Raw genomic sequence first — 24,898 nt, forward strand, 5'->3', positions numbered from 1 at the left:
GAGCCGCAGGACGGCCACGTGCCCCGCACCAGCGCGGGCGGCGACGCCGCGTTGTCCCGCCCGGGACTCCAGGCGGCCGAACCCCCGGGACGCCCCCAGCCCAGACCCCTACCCCGGCAAAGCCCCGCGGCTGCGGCCTGTGACCAGAAGTTGCCCCCGGCCCTCGGGCGCGACAGCCTCCACGGTGACCAATAGAGAGGGGGCGTGGCACGAGCGCAGGCAGCTGTGGACCAATAGGAGTCTCCGAAGGGCGGGGCCACCGCGAGAGAGCGGCAGCCCCGGCAACGGGCGCTGAGGGAGAGCAACGCCGCCCGGCAGTGCGGCTGCGCGGCGCGCCTCAGGCCTCACCATTTTCCGCCGGCGACTCCGGACCCGCGGCCGCCATAGGCCCCCAGTAGAGCACGAGCAGCAGCCACATGCTGACCGCGAGGGTCAGAAAGACATCCACGGGCAGGTGGGTGGCGCATGCGCGACAGAGAAATAAGGCGAGGCCGTCACATGGGGGGGGCGGTGTCCAAACACAGCGCATGCGCAGAGAGCCGGCGAGATGCTTGCGGGAGGCTCTGCGCCTTGCCGCTGGTGTCGCCTGTGTGAGTGTGCCCCGCTGAGCCGGGCTTGGGCAGAGCCGCTCGGCTGCGGGCTGCTGCCGGGGCGCCCCGCGCTCGCACACGTGAAGGAAGCGCTGGGCCCAGCTGCTGCAATCTGCACCTGAGCGTTTGTTAAGTCGCGATCGCTGTGCTCGCTGCGGAGCGGTTACCGCGGGTCGGGACAGGCACAGCTCGTGGAGCCCATAAGAGCTCTGCCCTCTGCGCAGGGCCAAGCGCCACCCTCCGAAAGGGCCTCCTCCAGGAGTAAACTCACAGCCCTGGGCGAAGCAGGGCCGTGCTCACACCAGGCGCTCTCCCTTCCCACCAACTGCATTATCAACAGGCTGCTTTGGGAGTGCAGCTCCTCTACAGCGAACGCAGACAGGCACGTGGCACTCTACAGACGAACAAACTAGTTTATGAGGAGATGAGCTTTCGGGGGCAGACCCGCTTCGGATCTGGAGGTAGTGCTGAAAGGGAGTTGGCATGACAACTTCATAACAGAGAGAAAAAGAAAATTGAAATGAAGACTGACAAATCAGATACATAGGACAGAAGGGGAGGGCAAAGGGTGGGAGGGAAAATTACTTACTGCGAAGTAACAGAGTCAGCCGTGCTAGTCTGTACCCTATCAAAACAAAAAGCAGTCAAATAGCACTTTAAAGACTAGCAAAATAGTTTATTAGGTGAGCTTTCGTAAGTGTCAGTTAAGATAAGTGACTTGCCTGAGATCACGTCATCCCTTGATTTATGCAGATACTGCAGCCTGTGCAACCTCAGTGTAAATTGAATTTTGTGTAAATTGACGGGGTTGGGAGTGGGCAGCTGGGTAAGGTGGGCTGTGCCTACTCATTCCCTTGGTCCCCAATAGGAGCTCCCACTTCTCCTAGCTGGAGGGCATACAGCTGCTTGCACCATGGTTTTTTCCCAGCTGGGAACCCCGGTGTGCAGATAGAGCCTTGCTGCATGGTTTCTCCCAACTGGGAGAAACTGCACCACAAGCAGCTGTATGCCCACCAGGCTCTCCCAGCTGAGGGAGATGACAGCTGGAGGGGATGCGGTTTTGATTTTCACTTAACTTGCTGTCATGGGGTGTGCCAACACCACACTGAGTAGAGGGGTGGGAGCCAGACCTATTGGCCGCGTCCACACTAGCTGGCTACTTCAAAGTAGCTGGCATGACGTCGAAATAGCGCTCAGCACATCACGTACCCTGTGCTACTTCGACTTGAAATCGACATTAGGCGGCAAGACATCGAAATCGCTGTTCCTATCCGAAGATGGGAATAGCGCCCTACATCGACGTTAAACGTCAAAGTAGGGCATGTGTAGACGATCTGCGTCCCGCTACTTTGAAATAGCGGATTCCTCCACGGCAGCCATCAGCTGAGAAGTTGAGACGTGCTGTCCAGCCCCTGCGGTGCTCTCTGATCACCATGTACCCGGATTTCCTGTGGCAGGAAGCTGAGAGCGTGCAGGCAGCAGCACATGCAAGCCCTGCACGCCCTCCACAGACCCCGACCAGTTCAACCAGTGCCATGACACCCAGCCAACCTCCGACTGCCCCTAGAGCAGCCCCCCAGCAGCCAAATGGGGGGCCAAAAGCAGGGGAGCCCTCCTGGTTGAAGGTCGAGCTCGGAGACCTGCTGGGGCTCTGGGGTGAAGAGGAGGTGGTCCATGTGATGGAGAGCAAGTGGTGGAACGCTGAAGCATTCACCTGACTGGCTGAGGGCCTGGCCGCCTGGGTCACCCTGCCCGCGCTCCGGATCATGTCCGGAGCAAGGTGAAGGAGTTGCAGCAGGGTTATGCTCTGGCCCAGGACTCAGCCAGCCAGTCTGGGGCTGCCCCTGCTGCTTGCCCCTATTACAGAGAGCTCAGGGCCATCCTGGGCACCCGAGGCACCTCCTGCCCTGGCCACACTGGACACTGCAGCTGAGGAGTCCCAGCAGGCCTCGGAGCTGGAGTCTGGCCCAAAGACCAGCCCCACACCCCGGGGCCCACCCGAGGACCCAGCCCTGGGGATGGCGGAGGAGGGGTCCAGCAGTGGGGGGGGGGAGCTCCTCATAGACCTCCCCTCCTAGAGCACCAGCCGGGCATCTGCCCACCAGGGTTCCCCCGACCACGGCAGTGGACAGTCAGGTACGTACGTCACAGGGCACACATCCCCGGGCCATGGGGCAGGGGCACCAGACACAACCGGGGGCCCCACACACCCCCAGTGCATGCCGACCCACAACTGCCCAGCACCTGTCCCACCCACACCCATGGACAGCACTGTGCCCTAACCCCAGGGGTGGGGGGACCAAGCAATGAGGCCACCCAACAGGGACACCACACCCACAGACGGGGGACGGAGATCCAGCACCCAAGGGTGGACAGGGGGGCATGGGCCATGGGCCAAGGCACAGTATTAACAGCCTTCCTCTTCCTCTCTCCCCCTTTCCGCAGCCACACCATCCAAGGCCCCAGGCAGCCAGACACCCTCCGTAGTCCCCGAGAGCCCACTGGAGGTCAGGCACCGCCATCACCCAGGGACACCACCGAGGCCAGGGGACAGCCCCTGTAGACCCCCAGCTCCTGGTGGCTCTCCAGCAGCAGGCGGAGGTGGTCGAGGAGCGGCTGTGGTTCGACAGGGAGGTGTCCACCTGGTGCTGGGGGGCGTGGCAGGAGTTCATAGGGGTCTCCCGGGACATAGCTGGGTCATTCCAGGAGGCTGTGGCCTGGCTCCCGCCCCTCTCTGGCCCACCTGCCACCCTACCTGATGCTCCACCCGCTACCCCCCTCCTGCCCCACCTGCCACCCTGCCTGCCAGCCCCCCAAGACTGGAGCCTACTGGGGCTGAAGACCAGCCGGTGGAGACATTCCGGCCATACCTGCTGGTCCTCCTGGCTCCCAGCCTACTGCACCAGGGACCGCGGACAAGGGGGGGCCCACAAACCGAACTCGCCGGGGGTCACATCCCTCTACCCCCACCCTGGATTGATGGGCCGATGGCTGAGCTGTCCGCTGGCCCCCCATTTGTATATAGTTGTCCCTCCACTTGTATATTAGTTCCAGTTTTTGTTATGCACATACCACCAGACATTTTTATCAGTATTCAATAATCCACAGTTTTATTTTTCAAAAAACCTGAGATGTGCTTGTTGGGGGGATAGTATGCGGGTGGTGGGGGCAGTGGGTGGGAGCCTGCAGGGGATGGCCAGGGAGGTGCTATGGGGTCCCCCGATCAATGGGCCCACAGGGCCTCACGGACCCGTACCTCCTCGGGGTGGGCCTGGCGACTGGGTGCGGCGGCTGGCTGGGGGACGCCTGTGCCAGCATCAGCTGCCCACCCCTGGACAAAGGCCTCTCCCTTGCTCCCAACAATGTTGTGGAGCATGCAGCACGTGCCCACAACCTGGTGGATGTTCTGGAGGCCAACGTCCAGGCGGGCGAGGAGGAACCGCCACCAGCCCTTCAGGTGGCCAAAGGTCCTCTCCGCCACCTGGCAGGTGTAGTTCAGGTAACCGTTGAACTGCTCCTGGCTGGCAGTGAGGTGGCTGGTGTACGGGCACATGAGCCAGGGCTGGAGGGGGTAGGCCGCATCCACCACTAAGCAGAGGGGCACAGTGGTGTCTCCCAGAGGGATCTCCCTCGGGGGGTTATAGGTCCCCACCTCCAGCTGGCGGCACAGACCCGAGTTCCAGAAGACATGGGTGTCGTGTGTACAGCCAGGTCAGCTCACGTACACATCCTAGAAGCAGCCCCGGCTGTCCACCCTGGCCTGAAGGACCTCAGAGTGGTATCCACTCCATTGGTCAGGAGCATCCCTGTCTGCCCCCAGGGAGGACTCCCCTGCCAGGAGCTGCTGGGCAGCCTCCTGTGCAGCAGCTAGCAGGGCACTTGCTCCCTGGGTGACAACCTGGAAGGCTTTCAGGTGCTGCTGCTGCTGCAGGTCCATGCCTGCTGTGCCTCGGTCTGCGAGAGTGGGGGTAGCGCTCTGCAGACCTTGTGCTGTGCAGGCCGGGTGTGCCTGGGAGGGGCTCTTTAAAGGAGTGGCTTGCTGTTGCCCCACAAGGGCTAGTCTAGCCTGTGACCCCATCCGCAGGCATTCCTGGCCCCCTTATTTTGAAGGGGAGCGCTTGTGTTCGTGGATGCTCTGCTTTTCCTTCCGGGGTGGCCCCTTTCGATGCTCCCCGTTGCTACTTTGATGTTAAACATCCATGGCACCAGCCCCAGAAGATGTGTGGACGATATGCATTGAAGTAGCCTATTTCGATGTTGTTGCTTTGAAATAGGCTACTTTGACGTAGTGTCTTAGTGTAGGCATAGCCATTGGGTGGAAAAGGCCCTGCCCCTGAGACCCTGCTGGGCATGCTCAGGCTGCAGCCCAGGTATAAAGCCTGGCGGTTGGGGTTGGCCAGAAAGGGGGAAGGAGCTCCTGCTGGAGCCTGGGAGTCTCAACCCGAGGAGCAGTCACAGCAGCAGCAGTTCCTTAACTGCAGCAGTGACCCAGCAGCAGCAGGCGTGGTGGCAGCCATCACAATAGTAGCAGTCTGCAGCAGGAGTGGGGCAGGAAGTAACACAGGGTGGGGAACCAGGAATGTTTCTGATGTGCTCAGTGTGTTGTGGTGAGGATCCCTGCTGAGCTGGTGACTGGGGCCACATACCCACCACCAACAGGGCCCTGGTCTGGAGCTTGGTGGAATGGGAGGGCCCAAGATCCTCTACCGTCACCTTTCTGTGAGCCTGAGGCAGGAAGAACTTAGGCTGCCAAGGCCTGTGAGCTGGGACTAGGCCACCGAGGCTTGAGGGCACCGCAGGAGCCCTCAGGAGCAAGGCAGGGTAGGAGACCCTGCCACAGCTGGTGGAGAATGTGGGCACTTTATTGATTTTTCTACCCCCCAACCTCCCTCCCCCCAGTACTAGGGGCAAGGTGAGGGACCTGAAATCGAGGCAGCCCACCAAAAAAAAGGCAGGGAAAAGGGTCCTTGGTTTTTTTTTTTTTCTTTTGAGTATTCCCCAGGCAGGTAGACAAGGATGCTGTCAGGATGGACCTCACCAAGTTACCTGAGTGGCTGATGGACCATCAACAGAAACAGGCAGTCTAGCAACAACAGATGCAGAGCAGTTCATGAAAATTCTACCCCAAGGGGGGGAGGAGTGGGTGCAGTGGCACCAACCTGAGACCTTGACCCAGGTTGTCACCCTGATGGAGGATTCCATGGCGGCAGAAGAACTGCTGAAGGCTAAGCTGTGACCACCATGTGGCATGGGACTGCTGGGTATGGACGTACAGGACCACAGGAAGGCATGTTGGGGTGGGGGGCATGCTTGGAAGGGAGTTGCTGGGATGCTCCAGGGGCTGCCCTGAAGGGAGAGGGGTACTGGATGCGGGGGAGGACCCTAGGAATCCTGGCTCAGGGCCTGTGTGTATTCTGATTGGCCTGGGGGGCGGGGGGCATTCCCTTGGTGATAGCAGTGGTGGAGAGAGGGGAAGGGGGGGAAGCAGAGGGCTGACCAGACAGTGGAAGCTGGGTGGGCAAGCGGGCCAATGGCAGAGCTGATCCTGCTGTGTCTCCCCTACAAAATGTCATGCCCAACCCTTTGCACACCTGTTTTAGTATACCAGTACCCACTGCTATTTGCTAGGTACTAATAACGTGCTTCACCAGCAGTAAACCTGGGTGACCACTATTACTAGTAAGGCGCTAGCACTGTGCTTCATCAACAGTAAACGGGGGTGAGTATATTTGCCACCCCACCTATGATCTCTGTGTATCAAGAGCTACTGAATTAATGTGCTGAGCAGAGTATTAGTACGGCTGACATCAGAGCACTGCAGCCATGCCACTACAGGATTTCTCGTGCAGCCTCCCTAAGCAAGCAGGAGAGCTCTGCCACTGGCATAAACTAGCCCCCAGGAATGATTAGCTACATTGGTAAGGGATGCTCTTGCACCCACATAGCACTTCAACAAGTGCTTTTGTCAGGAAGCTCATGGCATTTTTACCCAAACACAATTTGTGAGTGTAGGCATACCGTCAGGCTTTATCTACACTGTGGCAGTACTTTAATGCAGCCGTGTGATCGTGGCACCAGTGCTGAGGGAGAGTGCTTCCACAAGGGGTTTATCTAACACTGCTGGAAACCAGTTTATACTGGCACTTTACTGCACTGTAACTTGCTCACTTCTCAATCCAAGGGGTGCCCAGTTAGTAGTAGTAGGCATCCTTCAGTCTGCATAGACTATGGATCGCGCCCTTTATAGTTTCAATTTAGGACTTCATTTACAGCATCTACTGTGACTATGAAGACCCACACGAGAGTGACAGTCCTTGCTGCATCTCTTGCAGATGTGGTGGGTGTCTGGCAAGTCCTTAGTATGCTTTGTGTGTGCTCACTTCTCCTCTGCTAGCTGTCTGATCCTCATCTAGCCCTTCTGAAGGCCCTTGTGTAACCCCTGCCTCCATCTGCTACGGTCGTCTGCTAGTTCTTCCCAGTTGTCCAGCTCGATGTCTACCTCTCTGAGGTCTCTCTTGCAGACATCTTTCTAGCGCAACTGGGGGCAACCGGGAGGCCTTTTGCCAGAGGCTAGCTCACCATACAGGATGTCTTTTGGAATCCTTCCATCATTCATCCTGCAGACGTGGCCAAGCCAGCAGAGCCGACGCTGCCTGAGGAGGGTGTGCATGGTTGGGATTCCAGCTTGCTCGAGGACGGCGGTGTTGGTCACTCTGTCCTTCCATGGATATTCCAAGGATACGCCTGAGGTGGCGCAAGTGGAAGACGTTCAGCCTCTTTTCCTAGCGGGCACACAGGGTCCAAGTCTTGCTGCCATAAAGGAGGGTGCTGAGGATGCAGGCTCTGTAGACTTGCATTTTGGTGTGAGCGTACAGATTGTTGTTATTTCACACTCTCTTGCTGAATTTGGACAGAGTTGTGGCTGCTTTTCCGATCCTCCTATTTAGCTCAGTGTCCAACGACAGGGTGTCAGTGATGGTGGACCCAAGGTACACGAACTCATGGACAACCTCTAACGTATAGTTGTCAATGCTGATTGATGGGGATTCAGCAACATCCTGACCGAGTACGTTTGTCTTCTTTAGGCTGATGGTAAGCCCAAAGTCCTTGCACGCTTTGGAGAACTGATCCAGCAGTTTTTGAAGCTGGGCTTCTGTGTGAGACACTACAGCAGCATCGTCTGTGAACAGCATGTCTCTGATGAGGACTTCCCGCACCTTAGACTTAGCTTTCAGCCTTGCAAGATTAAACAAACAATTTCCCATCAGATCTTGTGTGCAGCAAGATGCCCTCTGTTGAAGTTCCAAAGGCATGCTTCAGGAGGACTGCGAAGAAGATCCCGAACAATGTCGGAGCAAGCACACATCCTTGTTTGACGCTGCTCCTGATTCTGAAAGCATCCGATAATGTGCCGTCATATTGGATGGTTCTTCTCATGTCTTCGTGGAACGACTGGATCATCCTGAGTAACCGTGGAGGACAGCCTATCTTGTGGAGCAGTTTGAACAGACCATCCCTGCTGACCAAGTCAAAGGCCTTGGTCAAGTCGATGAAGGCTGTGTAGAGTGGCTTCCTCTGCTCCCTGCACTTCTGCAGCTGCCTTAGAGAGAAGACCATGTCAACAGTAGAGCTCTTTGCACGGAATCTGCACTGCGATTCAGGGTACACCCTCTCAGCAATCTTCTGGAGTCTGCCAAGGATGACGCGAGCGAACAGTTTACCAGTGACGCTTAGGAGGGAGATTCCACGGTAGTTGTTGCAGTCGCTTCTGTCTCCTTGGTTCTTATGCAACGTTACAATGTTAGCATCGCGCATATCCTGTGGAACTTCACCCTCTTTCCAGCACAGGCACAGTAGCTCATGTAGGGATTCCAGGAGTGTGTCTGTGGCATACTTGATTACCTCTGGTGGTATACCATCCAGGCCAGGGGCTTTCCTGCTGCAATGCTGTCGATGGCTCTCTTCAGTTCAACCAGTCGGTTCTTGATCCAGTTTGTCCATTACTGGTAGGAGCTCGACAGCATCGAGGGCTGCGTCAGCCACAACGTTCTCGCGTGAGTACAGCTCAGAGTAGTGCTCAACCCAGCGCTCCATCTGTTTGGCTTTGTCAGCGATGACTTCACCAGATTTGGATTTCAGAGGTGCCATCTTGTTCTGGGTGGATCCTAAAGGCTTCTTCATACCCTCGTACATTCCTCTGAGATTACCAAAGTCAGCACAGGTCTGGATGCTGCTGCATAGCTGGAGCCAGTGGTTGTTGGCACAGCGCCTGGCTGTCTGTTGTACTGTTCTTCTGGCCGCTGTAAGTGCTTGCTGGGTACTCTGGCTTGGTGAGCGTTTGTACTCCAGGAGTGCAGTGCGCTTCTTTTCAATAACTGGAATCATCTCATTGGAGTTAGCTTCGAACCAGTCGTTTGTGTTTCTAGTTCTTCTTCCAAACACCGACAAGGCCATGTTGTAAACTGTATCCCTCAGATGTTGCCATTTGGATGTCACATCGGTGCCCCCAGGGCCGCAGCGCAGATTTTCCTGGAGGGTCTCTCTGAACTTTTCACCCTTCTCCGAGTTTGCCATCTTTCTGGCGTCAATGCGGGGCCTTCCAGCAGGTTTAGAGCGGTACAGCTTCTTGGGTCTCAGCTTGAGCTTAGAGCAAACTAGCAAGTGATCTGTATCACAGTCAGCACTATGATAGCTGCATGTCAGAAGGACGTTTGAGGTTATTACGCCTAGTAATGACCACGTCTAGTTGATGCCAGTGCTTCGAGCGTGGGTGTCTCCACGACACTCTGTGCTGTGGCTTCGTTTGGAAGAATGTGTTTGTGATGCACAGATCATGGTATGTGCACAGTTCAAGGAGATGCTGCCCATTGTCATTCATTTTTCCTACACCAAAGTGTCCTAAGCAGGAAGGCCATGAGGCCCAATCAGCTCCAACTCTTGCACTGAAGTCACCCAAGATGTACAGTTGTTCACGAGCAGGTATTTGCGCTACAGCAGCACTAAGCACGTCATAGAACTTGCCTTTTACTTCTGGTGTGGCGTACAGGGTTGGAGCATAAGCGCTCATCAGGTGGACAGGACTGGCACAAGTTTGAAGCGTGATCCTAAGAAGTCTTTCTGATCCACCCATTACTAATTCCACCATTTGTAGAAGGGTGTTTCTGACAGCAAAGCCAATACCATGCTCTCTGGGTTTTTCTTGGACTCTACCCTGCCAGAAAAAGGTGTAGTCCTTTTCCTTTAGAGATCCCGAATCTGCGAGTCGCGTCTCTTGCAGTGCAGCAATATCAACTCAGAGCCTCTTCAGTTCCTTGTTGATGACAGCGGTCTTTTGGGTGTCACTGATGGCCTGAAGATCTTCAGTCAAGCCGGTCAGCATGGTCCGCACATTCCAGCAAGCAAGTTACAGCTCTGTAAGGTGCCAGTGTAAATTGACTGCCAGCAATGGCTTTGGGAAGGGAGTTTAGGAAAGATTTTTCAGGCTATGATCACGATTGAGAATGGTTTGTAATTGTTTAATTAAACAAACCCACGCATTTTGCAGGCAGGATGTAAACTAAGCCCGTCTAGGGTTGACTGTTTTCATGTACCTTCCCACAACCCCTCCTTGCCTCTGCCCAAAAAGGCAGGCATTGTCCCATAACTCACTGGTAAAGATAGAAAGCACCTTGGCTTATTGCAGCAAAACACCCTTGAGATGTAGCCTCCAAAAGTTCTAGCACATAGGTGAGTGCAATGCCACTGTGGCTGCAGTGACTTGATTATGTCTTTGCAGTATGACATGGCTCGGCTCAGTGTCATCACCCAAGTTGAGTCCAACAAAGACTGAGCTTCTCTCATGTCCTTGAGATGCAAGCAGTACTTATGTGTCAAACAATCACTTTTTATAGCCCTGGGGAAAGGGGAAAATGCTGTGATTGCTTGGATAATGCTGGTAGTGAAATATATACATTAATATCCTTCAACCTTTAGCATACCATAGTGCATTAGTGTCTATAGGAAACACCTTGACTGAACTTAGAGCAATAGCCGTGCTAAACTGTTTCAGCAAAAACAACAAGGAGTCAGTCCTTTGGCATCTTAAAGACTAACAAATACCCAAATAAATTTGTTAGTTCTTGAGGTGCCACAGGATCCTGACTAAAAAAGTTTTCCTGGGATGAAACAAACAGCCTGTACACTAGCAATACTACACAATAGTTCTTCAAAGGAGAGGTGAGTAACCAAGTTAAAGGTGCTGAAGTTTGACTAATCAGGTCACTAGACATATATATTTCTACACAACCCACACAGCTGCTTTCCCCCACTGGCTAATTCCTTTCCTCGCTCTGAATGGAGCTGTTTACTGGCCATTTCACATGAAATGGTCCCTTGAAATACACATACTAAATCCATCCCATTATGCCTTTAGCTGTGACGCTCTGAGCTCTGGTTCACACTACAAAATTATGTCAGTATAAGCATCAATTGAGGTGGTAGATTTTCTACATACTTAACTAGCTCCTGGTTTACACAGTTCTATATCAACAGTAGGGCTTTTCCTTTTGATATAGCTATTTTCTCTTGTGGAGATGGAGTATCTGTGCCAACAGGAGAAGCTCTGTCTGCACAAATAGTGATTTTGGTAAGAGCTACAGCTAAGGAAGATCAGGGAGGCAATCAAAATAAACTCAGTTATTAGTAGAAGCAATGAGTTAGTAGGGGATTTCAGTTATCCCCATACTGACTAGGTATATGTCACCTCAGGACTAGATGTGGAGATAAAATCTGATACCTTAAATGCTTGCTTGTTGGAGCAGCTAGTACAGGAACCCACAAGGAAGAGGCAAGTCTTGATTTAGTCCTGAGTGGAGTGCAGAACCTGGTCAAAGAGGCAACTGTAACACGACCACTTGGAAACAGTGACCATAACATAACAACATTTAACATGCCTGTGGTGAGAACAACATCACAGCAGTCCAATACTGTGGTATTTAATTTCAGAAAGGGGAATTATGGAAAAGTGAGAAGAGTACTTACATGGAGATTAAAAGGTACAGTAACTAAAGTAAAATCCCTGCAAGCTGTATGGAAACTTCTCAAAGACACCATAATAGAGGCCCAATTTAAATGTACACTCCAAATTAAAAAATGTAGTAAAAGAAGCGGTGAGAGATAAAGCGCCTCTTTTAAAATGTGGAAGTCAAACCCCTAATGAGGAAAACAGAAAGGCACAAACACCGCCAAATTAAATGTAAAAATGCAACAGAAAAGCTAAAAAGGAGTTTGAAGAACAGCTAGCCAAAAATTCTAAAAGCAATAACAATGGTTAAGTACATCAGAAGGAGGAGGCCTGCTAAATAACCAGTGGGGCCCCTAAACTATGGAGATACAAAAGGGGCACTCAAGGATAAAGTCATTGCAGAGAAACTCAATGAATTATTTGGTCTTTTGTCTTCATGTCATCCTTTGTAGGTGACAAATCTGAGGAATTGTCCAAGATTGAGGTGTCAGAGGAGGTTTTGGAACTGCTGGATAAATTTAACAGTAACAGGTCAGTGATACCCTATATGACATTCACCCAAGAGTTCTGCAAGAACTCAAATGTGAAATTACAGAACTGTTAACTGTGGTTTGTAATCTATCCTTTAAATCAGCTTCTGTACCCAATGACTGGAAGATAACTAATGTAACACCAATATTAAAAAAGGGCTCTAGAGGTGATCCCAGCAATTACAGACCAATAAGTCGAACATCGGTACCCAGTAAATTTGTTGAAACCATAGTCAAGAATAAAATTGTCACACTTAGAACATAATGGCTGTGTCTACACTGGCACAAAACTTCAAAATGGCCATGCAAATTAATAGGCAGCAAGTTTAAAACAAAAGGAAGTTCTTCACACAGCACACTGTCAACCTGTGGAACACCTTGCCAGAGGAGGCTGTGAAGTCTAGGACTATAACAGGGCTTTAAAAAGACCTAGATAAATTCATGGAGGTTAGGTACATGAATGGTTTGGATTGCATAAGGAATGGTGTCCCTAGCCTGTGTTTGTCAGAAGATGGAGATGGATGACAGGAGAGAGATCGCTTGATTGCCACCTATTCAGTCTACTTCCTCTGGGGCACCTGGCACTCACCACTGTCAGCAGACAGGATGCTGAGCTGGGTGGATCTTTGGTCTGACCCAGTATGGCCATTCTTATATAGCTGTAAATATAGACAAGCCCAAGCAAGAGCTCCATATAAACTCAAAACCGTCTCTCTCACAAACAGAAGTTGATCTAAGAAGATATTTCTCACCCACCTTGGCTCTCTAGTATCTGGGGACCAAAATTACTACAACAATGCTGCATATAGCTGAGTTTTCTCATTTTGATTATGGTATGTTTTGCAGAGTCTCATTCTCTGTCACTATAGAGAGCACTATTTTAGTAATGCTTCAGAAGGATCACCAGCTCTAACTTGGACATCCTCTGCATTTTGAGGATTCATCCCAGGACTGCTCAGGATCAGGTTTGTTTAGCTTGCCTTGCGAGATCTGATGAGTTTACAACTCAGGATTGTATATCCCTCATTTCTATAAAACACAAGTTTACTGTAAACCTTTGTTTGACTAAAGTGAGCTCTAAAGAGAATAAACGTTGGGTACGTATTAGATAAACGTTTAATCAGTCATGCCAGCAAAATGGCCTCCTTGCCAGCAGTATGAATTCTGTACATCATTACTGAACCTAGCCCCATCATTGGATCTCCAGACAGGCCCCTGCTTTTTATTTCAAGTCCAATCTCATTCAGCCTTCTCTTCATATTTGGCGAAGTCACAGATAAGGTTCATCTTTGGACAGTTCCCACTTCTCAAGTGGAACTCCTGGTGTCACTGGCTTTTTCTCAGTTGTTGCTACTGCAGATTCTGAGCTGGGGGGGGACAGACAGAATGGGCTTTAGAAACTGTTAAATATGAGTTGATTGTACAAACTAATAGCAATACAGGGTTTATTAGCAACAGAACATTTTGGGGGAAATTATTCCCAACCTTAATATCCCCGCTTACTTAAAAGGTACATAGATACTACATCAATTCAGTAATCACTCACCAGCAGTGACACCTATTGAACAGTCAACCATTTATTTCATCTGAAATGTGTTATATACAGTGGTCCCTTGTTATGCGAGAGTTGCATTCCCACACACCTTCATAGCTCAAACTCGTGTAAGTCGGCTGGGGGGATGGGCTGTATGCTTTTTCCCCCCCTGGCAAAATGGAATGCACTTTCTGCAGCCAGGGAAGCAGCAGGGGTACCTGGAGCTCCTTTTGAAAGGTAAGCCCTGGGGTTGGGGGGGCAGTTGGAGAGGGTTAAGCCTGGGGTGGGTTGGAGCTGTGAGGGAGAGCCGGGGGAGGGAGTGGAGCTGAGCCAGGGCTGTGAGGCCCTGTGGGGGTTAGCGCGCTGGGCAGGTGGGGTTGAGCTGGAGCCAGGTGGGGGTGGGGGGAATGAGCCAGAGCTGGATGTGGGTGTGAACCAGGATTAGGGGAGCAGGATTTTGAGTTGTGGTTAACTTGCATTAAAGTGAGTTAAGCGCAACCCGAAACTGCATTTTGAAGGAATACTGTATTGATGCACCAGCCAAATACTGATCAGCTTGAAAGATCACAGTATCACAGCCAGAAGTTGTATGGCTGCAGATCGCAAGATCAATATGACTTACCTAATACCCTGAGCACCTGCTGCAAGGGATTTTTGTGGAGACATAACAATAATTGGAGGATAGGACTCTCTGCGTCCATCACGAGTACAATAGTAATTATTTGCAAATTTGTGACTGGGACCCACTGGAAGTTTAGGAGGTGGCTGAGTTCTAAACAGCAAAGAATCCAAAAGAAAGCATCAGCACACACACCATGATAAGTGAGAACCACATTTTAAGAGTCACTTTTGAGTGGGCTATGAGGAGAAATAGACATTGTGGTGTTACGCATAGAACACATTGCATTATATCTTGAGTCACCTTCTGGGACAGCAGAATGAGCGCAGAAAGCCTGGGTCAGTCATGGATATGCTTATTGAACTGGGATTATGAATTCAGGGCATCTGTTAATGTAAACAAAGACTCAGAGGACAAAGAATAATAGCACAGTCTTTGTCTTGAACAGATACAGAAAATGGGGCAGAGTCCCAAGCATACATTCTAATTCCTCTTGTAGTATATTAAAGTTTGGGAAACATCTTTATCCAGTACCAAACTAGGTAAGAAGAGGACCTGCAGTGAGCAAGAGGCCTTTATGTGGACTATTAACAAATCTGAGAAAAGAATAAGCAGCAAAAAAAGATATCCAGAAAAATGCCAACCTCTCTGCAGACTCCAGGAGTCCATAAAGGACAATCATTTAGACTGAAAAAAACAAAAAAAACACCAGCTTAAAATGAGAATACTTCTCTTAATAAACATCATTTGCTGGAACATAAGTACAGCTCCTGCTAAGAACTTACAGCAATCAGGAACCAAATCTTTACACAAAAATGAATGAGGAGAGATTTAGTTTCTTGTATTTGGAACAGGATCCATCCAGCCTTTCGCTTATAGGCGGCTATTCTAGATCAGCCACAGGAGTAGTAAATGAAAGTTTCCACCTACATAGAGAAGAAATGAGCTGAAGGTCTGACACTCCATTTCCTAGCAGGCAAAGATCTTCATTTCTAACACTAAGTGGATTAAGCAGGGATATCACATGAGTAGCTGAATCACACAGCTACAAACGTGGTGACCTGATATTATCAGTCATCATCATGTGGGTATTGGACATTACTTTTCCAATCAGGTAATGAAGAACAGCAAGTTTCCGTTCTCTTTCTTTTTAAGAAATGTAAAGGTAAGGTGAAACTTTAAATACAAAAGTTGGAAAATAAAAAGTATTTCCATAGCAATAGTAATTGAGCTACATGAACAGAACTTTGAATTCTTTGTAAGGCTAAGTAACCCTATCATGGAACTATGTGCAACAGGGAAAGCTAACGTTGCTATTGATATCTTAAGCGTGACCTAAATAAATAAAATAAATACATAAATAAATTTGGCTTCTCTAGGAAACATGAAAAGGCCTGAGACCCTTGGGGAGTGGGGGTTCAACTTTATTACTTGCCTTAGCAATACCAGAACTGTCCCATCTGGTCTTGTACTCCAGAGATCTCAAAAGATAATTCTAAGCACTTTTAGTTCCTACATGAAAAATGGTTGGTTGGAATCTTAAAAATTGAATATGCTTCTCCAGCAGTGTAGTTAGCTGTAGTTTATTTTTAAAAATACAGGTATAAACAGTTTGATGAAAATCACTTCCCTTCATACCCAGGTTTTGCTTGTGGGACATTGGACATTAGAGCCTCAGTTTCTTCCCCACCTTCCCAAAAAGAGAAGCAAGACTTGCCTTTCTAGCAAAATAAACAGAAGTAAAAATTGGGAAGAAACTTTCAGGTCTTCAAGCAGAGAACTCAGCAAACAGCACTAATCTATTTGCTATCTTGGAAAGTCTCAATTTTTAGTTCTTGAGATTTGCACTGAAATAGGCAGGAACAAGTTACTAACCAATAGCATGAAAAGTCTGAAGAATTTTATCCCTGTTGTGATGTGTAAGGCTCCCATACATGGAAGATTACTGAGGTCAGGTGCTTTCTCTTTTTTCCAGAGGATGAACGGTGTATTCGACTGCACCCTCGGTTTAGTTAGGGTTCCTCCTTTGCGGTCGGGGACGTTCGGGGGCAGCTGGGGGAGTTTCCCCACACACCAACACAAGGGTTTGCCTGGCAGCACCCCAGCTCGGTCCCCTTCCCCAGATTTACCTCTTGGAAATCTCCGTGTATCGAAGCTGTAGCTTGGCTTGAACATCCCGCTGTAAAAGAAGGCGAGAGAGTCTCAGGTGCAACCCAGGGCAGGGCGAGGCCCAACAGAGGCGGAGAGGGCCGGCAGGCCGCGCTACCCTGGGCCGAGCCCGAGCCTGGTGTCAGGCACTCGGAGCCGGGCAGAGGCACCGCCAGCCCTGCACAAGCCCCGCACCCCTTACCCCGGCCGCCCAGTTGCGTATCAGCTGGATGATACGAGTGGCAGAAGCCATCTTGGATGCTGTGAAGGGCAGTAGCGTAACGCCCGCTAGGGAAGAGCGCAACGCCGTTCGGGAACGGGGAGGACTCAGCGCGGTGCACGCCGGGAAACTGGCGGAGCGCAGCGCAGCGCACGCTGGAGCTCGCGATAACTGCGACTATATAAGCTCCGGACGGGCCACTACTCCTTCTTCTAGCTGTAGCTGCCGCCATGGATACGAGCCGCGTGCAGCCCATCAAATTGGCCCGGGTGCGTCGCGAGGGGCGGCGGGGTCGAGCGGGCTGGCCAGAGGTGGGCCGGCGGGGGGTTGGGGCCCCGGGTGGGGACGGCTGTTCTTGACTGACGCGTGTTTCTCTCCGCAGGTCACCAAGGTGCTGGGCCGGACGGGCTCGCAAGGCCAGTGCACCCAGGTGAGCGGCTGCGCCGCGCCCCGCCCCGCCCCGCCCCGCGGCTTGCCCAGTGCCCCAGCTGCGCTCACGAGAGCCCTGCCCGCTCGCTGCCGCTGGGACTCGGCCGCGCCGGCCGCCCGCGCAGCGAGACACGTTCCCTGGGACGGGCTTGGCGTGCCCGGCCCCGTGCTGCCAGGCGGCGATGAGCGGCGCTCCCGTCTGCCTCTGCCTCAGCCCTTCCTTGAGCGCCGCCTGCCTTATCCTCCCCCGACGTCAGAGACCCGCCAGCGCCTCAGCGCGTGCCCGAGGGACGGGGCGGCTGGAGACTCTCTGCTTTGTCCGGCAGGTTCGCGTTGAATTCATGGATGACACCAGCCGCTCCATCATCCGGAACGTCAAGGGGCCCGTGCGGGAGGGCGATGTCCTGACGCTGCTGGAGTCTGAGCGTGAAGCTCGGCGACTGCGCTGATGTGCCCGGGGCAGTTGGGTAATTCCGGTAATCCAGCCCTCAGGGACGCCGGGCTGCTGTTGATTTTCATTTCGAATAAATTAAACTAGGAGCCAGACAGTTTTCTGGCTTCTTAACCAGAAGCTGATAGTTTTACAACAATCACTCTGCTTCGGCCTATCGAGTGGGGTCTGTGCTCTGAGATGCCTCTGGAGAGTGCTCAGGGCTGTTTGGTTTGAGGCCACAACAACCTTAACACTGAGTATTTTGAATCTTGTACTTTGTCTTGAAGATACGATAGAATGATAACCCTAAGGTATGTTGTGTAGGGACTGGTATCGTTGCTTTACTGGATGTGCCTTTCCAGACGTGGCGTAGCAAAACACAAGCCTTAAATATCACTGACTTCATGTTTTGGGCAGCGCTCTAGCCAAGTGTAACATTTGAATGCAGCTGTGAAGAGCTGAGTTGGCAGTTGTGAGATTTGTCTTTGTCTGCACTAACTGCAAAATCATAATTGCTTGTTGTCTAATTTACTTAATAGAATTATGTTCTTCCTGACTGTTCAAATACCGTTAACTTTTTTTTGTAATGTAGATAATGCAAAACTGATGCTTCCCATCTCTGTGGACATCAGGACAGGGATAGTTGTTTCAGTAACGCTTTTGTTTGGCTTCTGTGCAGTCTTCTCATTTTTTGGCTTGGAAAAAGAACTGAACATGACCAGGGTTCTTGGTGCTACCATGGTGCCAATAAAATTGCCCAGATGTAGCATTTGACCCAGCCTGAACTTTGGGCCTGAGAAGCTCTATTAGTAGTTACGGAATACTTGGTTTCTGCTGGCTGTGCCTTTTCCTTGTGTAAAATGGAGATAGGAGCCTGTTCCTATTTTGAACTTGGCTGATTGCCCTGACATGTGCCCATCTTGAAAATGGCCCATTATATTTCTACTGCCATAACAGTTTCCTGGCCACAGTATCTGTAACTGACCCTCAAATTTGGATGAAATGTGGTGGGTGAGGGCAGGCAGATGAAATCCTTAATCCCACTTCCTGCAGTGAGTGAGCCTTATACATGATGGCTGTTGGTTCAAGAGCCAAACTAAAAAGCACACTCCTGGGGGTGGGTTCCTTCCTGGGGTGGGGAGAGTCTAGTTCCTCTCCTGGGTCTATCCCAGCCATGGAAGTGGTTTCCTGAGGATCATGAGATACTATGAAATTAAGATCTGTTTCTTTGTTCACAGGTGGCACACCTGATGTGACTACCATTTCTGATTTCTTGTAATGAAGACGCTCTGCTTAACATAACGAAGAAGAATGTTGTGGTTCAGAGATTAAAATAAAGGGATTTTTCCAGAAACATTTTTCCTGGCTTTTGATTATTGAAGAAATGCATGTTTGCTGGTGATGTAGGGAGGAAACATCAAAAATACCTTTTTCCTCATTTTTATTTGAAGTTTTTACATGTGCTCTAGCTGAATAACCATGCAAAAGATCCCTTCCAATGCCTGGAACTTTGTGCTATAAGTCAGTACATTTCTACACATTTTAGATCTCTGCAGTACAAAGATCAACAATATTAATGGAGAGGAAAGCTTTGAGATGATGGGTGTCAAGCATGAGATTAATGCTTTTCAGCTGCAGTGCCTTTTTTGGTGAGAGGGTCATAGCTGTGTTTTATGTGGTAGCAGCTAGAGGCCTCAGCGTAGATTAGAGTGCCGTCATACATGCCCAGGATATAACCCGATGTGTGATAGTCCCTGCCTTAGAGCTGCACTGTAACTAATGTAAGAAAGAGCTTATGTGTATGGGAAACTTGAACCAGTAGAACTGCAGGGGTGAATTAGTTAGCTATGCGAAAGTTCTGGTTTGTCTCCTTATTTTGTGTCTAAGGTAACCCAGCATGTCAGCAGCTGAATATAGCCAAGAAGCCAGGTATCCTGACTTCCAGTTCACTAGGTCAGTGTTTCCCCACACTTAAAACATTTGTATACCCCTTTCAGGACTCTGTCCTTATTAGCATACCCCTTTTTCCTCAGTGCTGTTCCACTGCTTATCTCTTGATTTTTGGTAGTTCAGTTAGTTGCATTCCCCTTGAAATCCTTTTGAGTACTACCAGCGGTACACATACCACACTTTTTGGGAAATACTGCACTACCTTTTCAACTGTCTGAAGAGCAGGATGTGTTAGCTCAACAGCAAAGACTAAGCCAGGACATGCATACATGTCCATAAATTATTAAAATCATGCTGGAGCACCTGGAACGCTTGCTTACTTACAGGTTTGTGACTATTGGCTGCTTCCATGCTATCAGTGTAGTTCATTGGTGATTATTTTGTTTGATGGGCTGTTTTATTTAAGTGGGGGGGAAAAGGCTGATGAAGCCATGCATATAATACATGGCAAGGACTCAAACTCAGGCAGTGGCAGTCAGACATCTTGCTGGAACCGTGCACAAGAGTGCCAAGATGCTATGCAGAGATCAGCAGCCCCACCACCACCAGTTGTTACATTTCCAATATTAAAGTTTTGCATAACATGATGTGCTTGTTACAAAGCAACAGCCGGGAGAGGAGAATGGAAGCCAAAGCTGTCTGAGCTACATCTCTCAACTGCAATGGAGTAGTTGTTTGCTAATCAACCATTTTATTTTGGGTCTTTGGTTTTGTATGCAGCATCAGTATTTTGATGATCAAATTTCCATTGAAACTTTTCTATGGAAAATTTAGATACAGGTGATTTTTCTTAATTTTACTGAAGTTTTCTGTAGTAAAACAACTTTTCTACCAGCTTTAGTTACGCTATTAAAAACAATGCTCATAATGGCTGCTCTTTCTTTGGGGACTTGAACCTGTTTGGTGTATATGACATAATGGGGAAATGAGAGGAAATGCTGGAAGCAACCACTCTACTTTGCTGTAGCCAGTTTTATTCTACAAGCAGCTTGCATGATGCAGATGTGCAAGCTTCAGAGAAGATGGGGTTAATCAGACAGATGCATGTGAGAGGAATAGAAACACACAAGGATCTTGGGAGATGATACAACTTATGGACAGGGTTCAAGTTCTTGGATGTGAAGAGACTAGGGGGAGTTTGAGTTCAGAACTATGAAAGAGTGAGTGCCTGGAGAATCCATCTGTCTAGGGTGCACTAATGCTTCTCCAGTAGGCTGCTGGAGCTCTTCAGGGCTATTGATGGGGTCCCCTGGACAGAAAGAGAGGACATGAGTCACTTTAAGTTTTTTCAGGATGAAGAAAAAATAGCCCCACCAGTACTGCTGTTTTTTTCCTTTTGATCTATCTAGTGCTGTTCAGCTACGCTGGAGGGGAAACAGGCCCTAGCAGTTCAGTGTGGACAGCACTATATCTCTATCTATTCTGTTAGGTGTAACCCGGCTGGGCTTCTCTGTGAGAGCCCCTGGGAGAACACAGAACAGCATGGATGTGTGGTGTTTTTTTAATTCTTCTAAATTCATAAACTCAGCAGAGCAGCTCCTTGTAGGGGGTCTAGGTATAAGAGAATTGAAAATCTGATGCTGCTCTTTATTACTTCAAATAGAACAACAATGTAATTTACTTTGTAGATTCTGCTTTCCTACTGTGTATTGTAACTATAAGCCTTTGTACAGATATGTCATTGTGCACTTGGTAAAGCTGCTGTTCCAACGGAGTAATAACTGCTGAGGCTAGAGGCAAGATGGAAAAATAATGCCATTTCAGAAGAGCTGAATGCTAGAGAGGACCTTCTGGGATGTTCCTTAGAATTCCACCTCCTCAGCTTGCCACCAGGTATCTGAGTGACAGCACACTAAGCCAATGAAACACCAAATGGCAACTTAGCATAAACTCTCTGAAGTGGGTGGGACATTGGCTGTGGCCACACTAGCCTCCCCTTTTGGATGGGCTATGGTAATGTGATGATACAGAACATGCTAATGAGGCACTATCATGAATATGCAGTGTCTCATTAGCATAAGAGCCACATGCACCTTGAAACTCACACTGGTGTAGATATGGCTGCTGTTATGTTAGAGGTGCTGAATATTTATGGTAGTGCCTCATTAGCATAGTCCAAAGTCCCACATTACCATTGCCCTTCCAAAAGGAGGGGCTAGTGTGGCCATGGCCATTGTTCTGAAACATGGCTTTTTCAAATCTCCCCCAGGGGTATCAGAAGCCAGTTTCACATATTGCAGAGCAGCTCTCTTGACAACTTACCCTATTTTGTCAATTCCCTCTAACCAAGCTGGTAGTGGACACTGTCAGAACAGGATATTAAGCTAGGTGGAATTTTGGTCTGGCCCAGTGTGGCCATTTTCATGTGTTCATGAACAGTTCTAGCATATGCAGGAAATCCCAGCTTCTGTTCTGTCCCCTTAATTCTAATATAGTCTGTAGATCTGTCCCTCAGCCTAGACAGACTGATTTCCCCCCCACATCTCAGCCTCGTTTAAGGGTCAAAATTCCTGTGCTGGGACTTTTCACAACTTCCCTTAGGAGACTACATTTTGGGGGGTGAGGTCCTATCCATTTCAACATGTCTTATGGGCAGACCCATGGGGTGACTTCTTGTTATTCTTCCCTGATCCCAATCTGCAGGATGCCTCCTTTCAATAAGCTGGCAGCAAGGAGTTCAATTCTGAAAGATCCAGCCTGTTTTTATTTGTAGTCAGTTCATCAGACTGTTGTCTCAGGTTTTCATAAGCTTACCAGCTCGGAGAGGGCCAGTGGTGGCTCCTGTGTTAACCCCACAGGCCTATAACTCAGACAGAGTTCAGCCCAAGTGTATGCAAAAGCCAGATCAGGAAGGGTGTGTCTGCACTTGCATTCCTCTTTCGAAAGAGGAAGGCAAATGAGGTGCATATTTGGTGCCTCACTTGCATATTCTGATTTCAAAAGAGCTTCTGTTCAAAAGGAGGAAGCCAGTGTAGACGCTGCTCTTTTGAAAGTAAACCCCATCTTTGAAGAATTCTTCTGTCCTTCATTTAATGGGAAGAAAGATTGTTTCAAAGATGGGGTTTACTTTCCAAAGAGCAGAATCTACACTGGCTTTCTTCTTTCGAAAGAAGTTCTTTCAAAATAAGAATATACAAATGAGGTGCCAAATATGCACCTAATTTGCCTTTTAGATTTCCCTCATTTGCATACCTCTTTCAAAAGAAGAATACAAGTGTAGATGCACCCGAAATGTCTGGACTGTGCTCTCAACAGGTTCCCGTGAGCTCAGGAACCCACTGCTTGCACATCACTTCAGATATCTTTGGGGTCAAAGCTATCATGATTTGGCCTGAGAGGGCGGGAGGGCATTCGATTACTCACTGGTGCCTGTGCCTTGGAGCTGTTGAGGTGGGCATACAATAATACTGCAATGTTGCTGTGACCAGCCTCCAGAGCAATGCCCACAGCATTGTTACCATCCTATGGAAGGAAAGGAAAAGGGTTCAGGAGAGCTTGAAGCAGAGATTGTGGTGCCAGTTTAAGTAACTTACCAAAATGTTCAGAACTTGTAATGCCCTGGAACAGGCAGCAAACCACAAGGCAACAGCCAAGGCCTGGCAGGCTAGGCCAGTTACTAAATTTCTCTCCCTTGTAAATGTCGAGGAGCTGGAATAAAAGGGGAGCATGATGGCATAGGAAACAGGCTCTAATGGGGAACCTCATGGCTTTTAAAAAGTAGGGCCTGCCAGATCTCCCTCCCCTCCTGCTTTTAGGCTGGCCATAGAGTACAGGTGTAACAGGGGCAGGTAAAACCTGCATAGCAATGCTTTCATTTTGCCTCCAAGCAGCTGGGGTGTGTTTCCATGCGCTTCTGTGGAGCAGTTCTCTGACCTGTGTTATACAGATCAAACTATGCTCCCTTCTGGCCCTGCAAGCCTCATCTCCCACCTGCTGTTGGTGTTGCCCATTAGCTATCTCATACAGGTCCTTGCCTGTCTTTGTATCAGGAGCCTGGTGCCTTTGTGGCTAGGGCAAACAGAGGTGAAAAGCCCTGGCTGAATGACTGTCCAGGAGCGATTCACTCAGCTCTGTCACAGAGCCACTGGCACAGTGGCAATCCACAAGCAGTCACATATGCAGCAAGATATGGCCCTGGAGAGAAACCAGGACTACGGTTCTTGGACAGGCATTTGGCTGAACAGATTGGCTGTCTACACTTGCATTCCCCTTTTGAAAGAGGCATGCAAATGAGGGAAATTGAAAATGCAAATGAGGTCCATATCTGACACCTCATTTGCATATTCTTTCACAAGAAGAAAAGCAGTATAGCCATGGCTCTTTTGAAAGTAAGCCCCATGTTCAAAAGACCCCTTCTTCCCTTTTGTTATGGGAAGAAGGGTCTTTCAAAGATGGGGTTTACTTTTGAAAGCACCATGTCTACACTGCTTTTCTTCTTTTGAAATAATACGCAAATGAGGCACCAGTATGTAAATCTGTACCTCATTTGCACGCCTCTTTTGAAAGAGGAATGCAAATGTAGACGCAGCCATTGAGAGAGCATGAAGGAAGGGGACAGCATCTGTGTGCATGAGAGAAAAAGACACAGTTTTCATTTGATGGTAGCTCTGTTGGATAGCGAGAGAAGAGCACAGAGACGAGCAGCAGAAGATTCACAGGGCAAGCTGCAGCCTCAGTGGCAGTCTGGAGCTTACGTTATCCACAATGGAGACATCACAAGCTGGCTGGGCCAGGAGCAGCCTCACGGTCTCCACTCGCCCATGTTCACAGGCACACATCAGTGCTGTGGAGCCCTCCTCGTCCTGCAAGTTCACATCAGCGCCACAGGCCAACACGGCTTGGACCATCTCCTGCCTGCCATGGCTGACTGCCAGCATCAGTGCCGTCTGGCCAGCCTGCAAGTAGGAGACAAGGTGAGGTGAGGAGAACCAAATGCAGGCAGAGATGCAGAGACCTGGCACAGGCCCCTTCAGCTGGGAGAGGGGGTATTAGTGACAGCTGGATGCTTCTCCTAAGTAGACACATCCCCAGGGCTCTCAGACTCATGATAGGCCAGAGGAGGGTAACCACTGCAGAGGGAAGTCAGGGGCCATGTTTTATGTGCCCCGTAAGGGGAGAAGGAATTCTCCACTTCCCCAAGGCTTTCTCCCCAAAGACCTGCTTGGCTTTCCCATACCCCAAGTCTGTTGGTTTTTCCCTCTTGCCCTTGAGTCTGGGTTTCCACAGGGGCCCTTAGCCCTGAAATGGGACAGCATCACGAGGAAGGCAAATCTAAATAAGGAATGTGCTTGGTCCTGCCAGTGACAGAGAATTAGGAGCTCAGCAATGAGCATGCATGGGATCCAGCCAGCAGCTGCCAACAGTGACAAGTACAATTTGGGAACTTTTTGGAGACTCTGCAGTAGGCTGGTTTGGCTCCTATTCCCAGCCCCAAGTGGGGAGC

General features: G+C 49.9%; 4 protein-coding genes and 1 long non-coding RNA gene across 12 annotated transcripts in view; 2 read left to right on the plus strand and 3 right to left on the minus strand.

The window, feature by feature from the left end:
* CD320 (CD320 molecule) overlaps positions 1–459 on the minus strand; it is an 88,609-nt gene extending 88,150 nt beyond the window's left edge. For all 5 annotated transcript variants that reach the window (XM_074977961.1, XM_074977960.1, XM_074977959.1 and 2 more), the window contains exon 1: positions 349–459. In XM_074977961.1, coding sequence (XP_074834062.1) covers positions 349–418 — 70 coding nt within the window. In that variant the 5' untranslated portion in view covers positions 419–459. The remainder of the gene's footprint in view (positions 1–348) is intronic.
* LOC142002126 (uncharacterized) lies at positions 326–13,022 on the plus strand. The gene is made up of 2 exons (XR_012642616.1): positions 326–454; positions 12,045–13,022. It is a non-coding gene; the product is annotated as an uncharacterized LOC142002126 (long non-coding RNA).
* Positions 13,023–13,220: 198 nt separating this feature from the next.
* Positions 13,221–16,774, minus strand: NDUFA7 (NADH:ubiquinone oxidoreductase subunit A7). The gene is made up of 4 exons (XM_074977964.1): positions 16,626–16,774; positions 16,405–16,454; positions 14,279–14,428; positions 13,221–13,489 (listed from the first exon to the last, which is right to left on the minus strand). Exons 1-4 carry the CDS (start codon positions 16,674–16,676, stop codon positions 13,393–13,395), a joined length of 348 nt encoding a protein of 115 aa, XP_074834065.1. The 5' UTR covers positions 16,677–16,774; the 3' UTR covers positions 13,221–13,392.
* Positions 16,775–16,803: 29 nt separating this feature from the next.
* Positions 16,804–18,859, plus strand: RPS28 (ribosomal protein S28). Of its 2 annotated transcripts, none has more exons than XM_074977965.1 (4): positions 16,804–16,912; positions 17,026–17,073; positions 17,399–17,548; positions 18,744–18,859. In XM_074977965.1, exons 1-3 carry the CDS (start codon positions 16,874–16,876, stop codon positions 17,519–17,521), a joined length of 210 nt encoding a protein of 69 aa, XP_074834066.1. In that variant the 5' UTR covers positions 16,804–16,873; the 3' UTR covers positions 17,522–17,548; positions 18,744–18,859. The 2 variants fall into 2 exon arrangements, with proteins under 2 accessions (XP_074834066.1, XP_074834067.1); XM_074977966.1 differs by having other exon boundaries at positions 17,399–17,539.
* A 70-nt stretch (positions 18,860–18,929) lies between these two features.
* Positions 18,930–24,898, minus strand: part of KANK3 (KN motif and ankyrin repeat domains 3) — a 69,730-nt gene continuing 63,761 nt past the window's right edge. For all 3 annotated transcript variants that reach the window (XM_074977956.1, XM_074977953.1, XM_074977954.1), the window contains 3 exons: positions 24,150–24,350; positions 22,819–22,917; positions 18,930–20,704 (listed from right to left, as the gene is read on the minus strand). In XM_074977956.1, the coding sequence (XP_074834057.1) occupies positions 20,651–20,704; positions 22,819–22,917; positions 24,150–24,350 (354 nt within the window). In that variant the 3' untranslated portion in view covers positions 18,930–20,650. The remainder of the gene's footprint in view (positions 20,705–22,818; positions 22,918–24,149; positions 24,351–24,898) is intronic.

The sequence above is a fragment of the Carettochelys insculpta genome, chromosome 27, assembly GCF_033958435.1.
Source record: "Carettochelys insculpta isolate YL-2023 chromosome 27, ASM3395843v1, whole genome shotgun sequence".
Classification (NCBI taxonomy): domain Eukaryota; kingdom Metazoa; phylum Chordata; order Testudines; family Carettochelyidae; genus Carettochelys; species Carettochelys insculpta.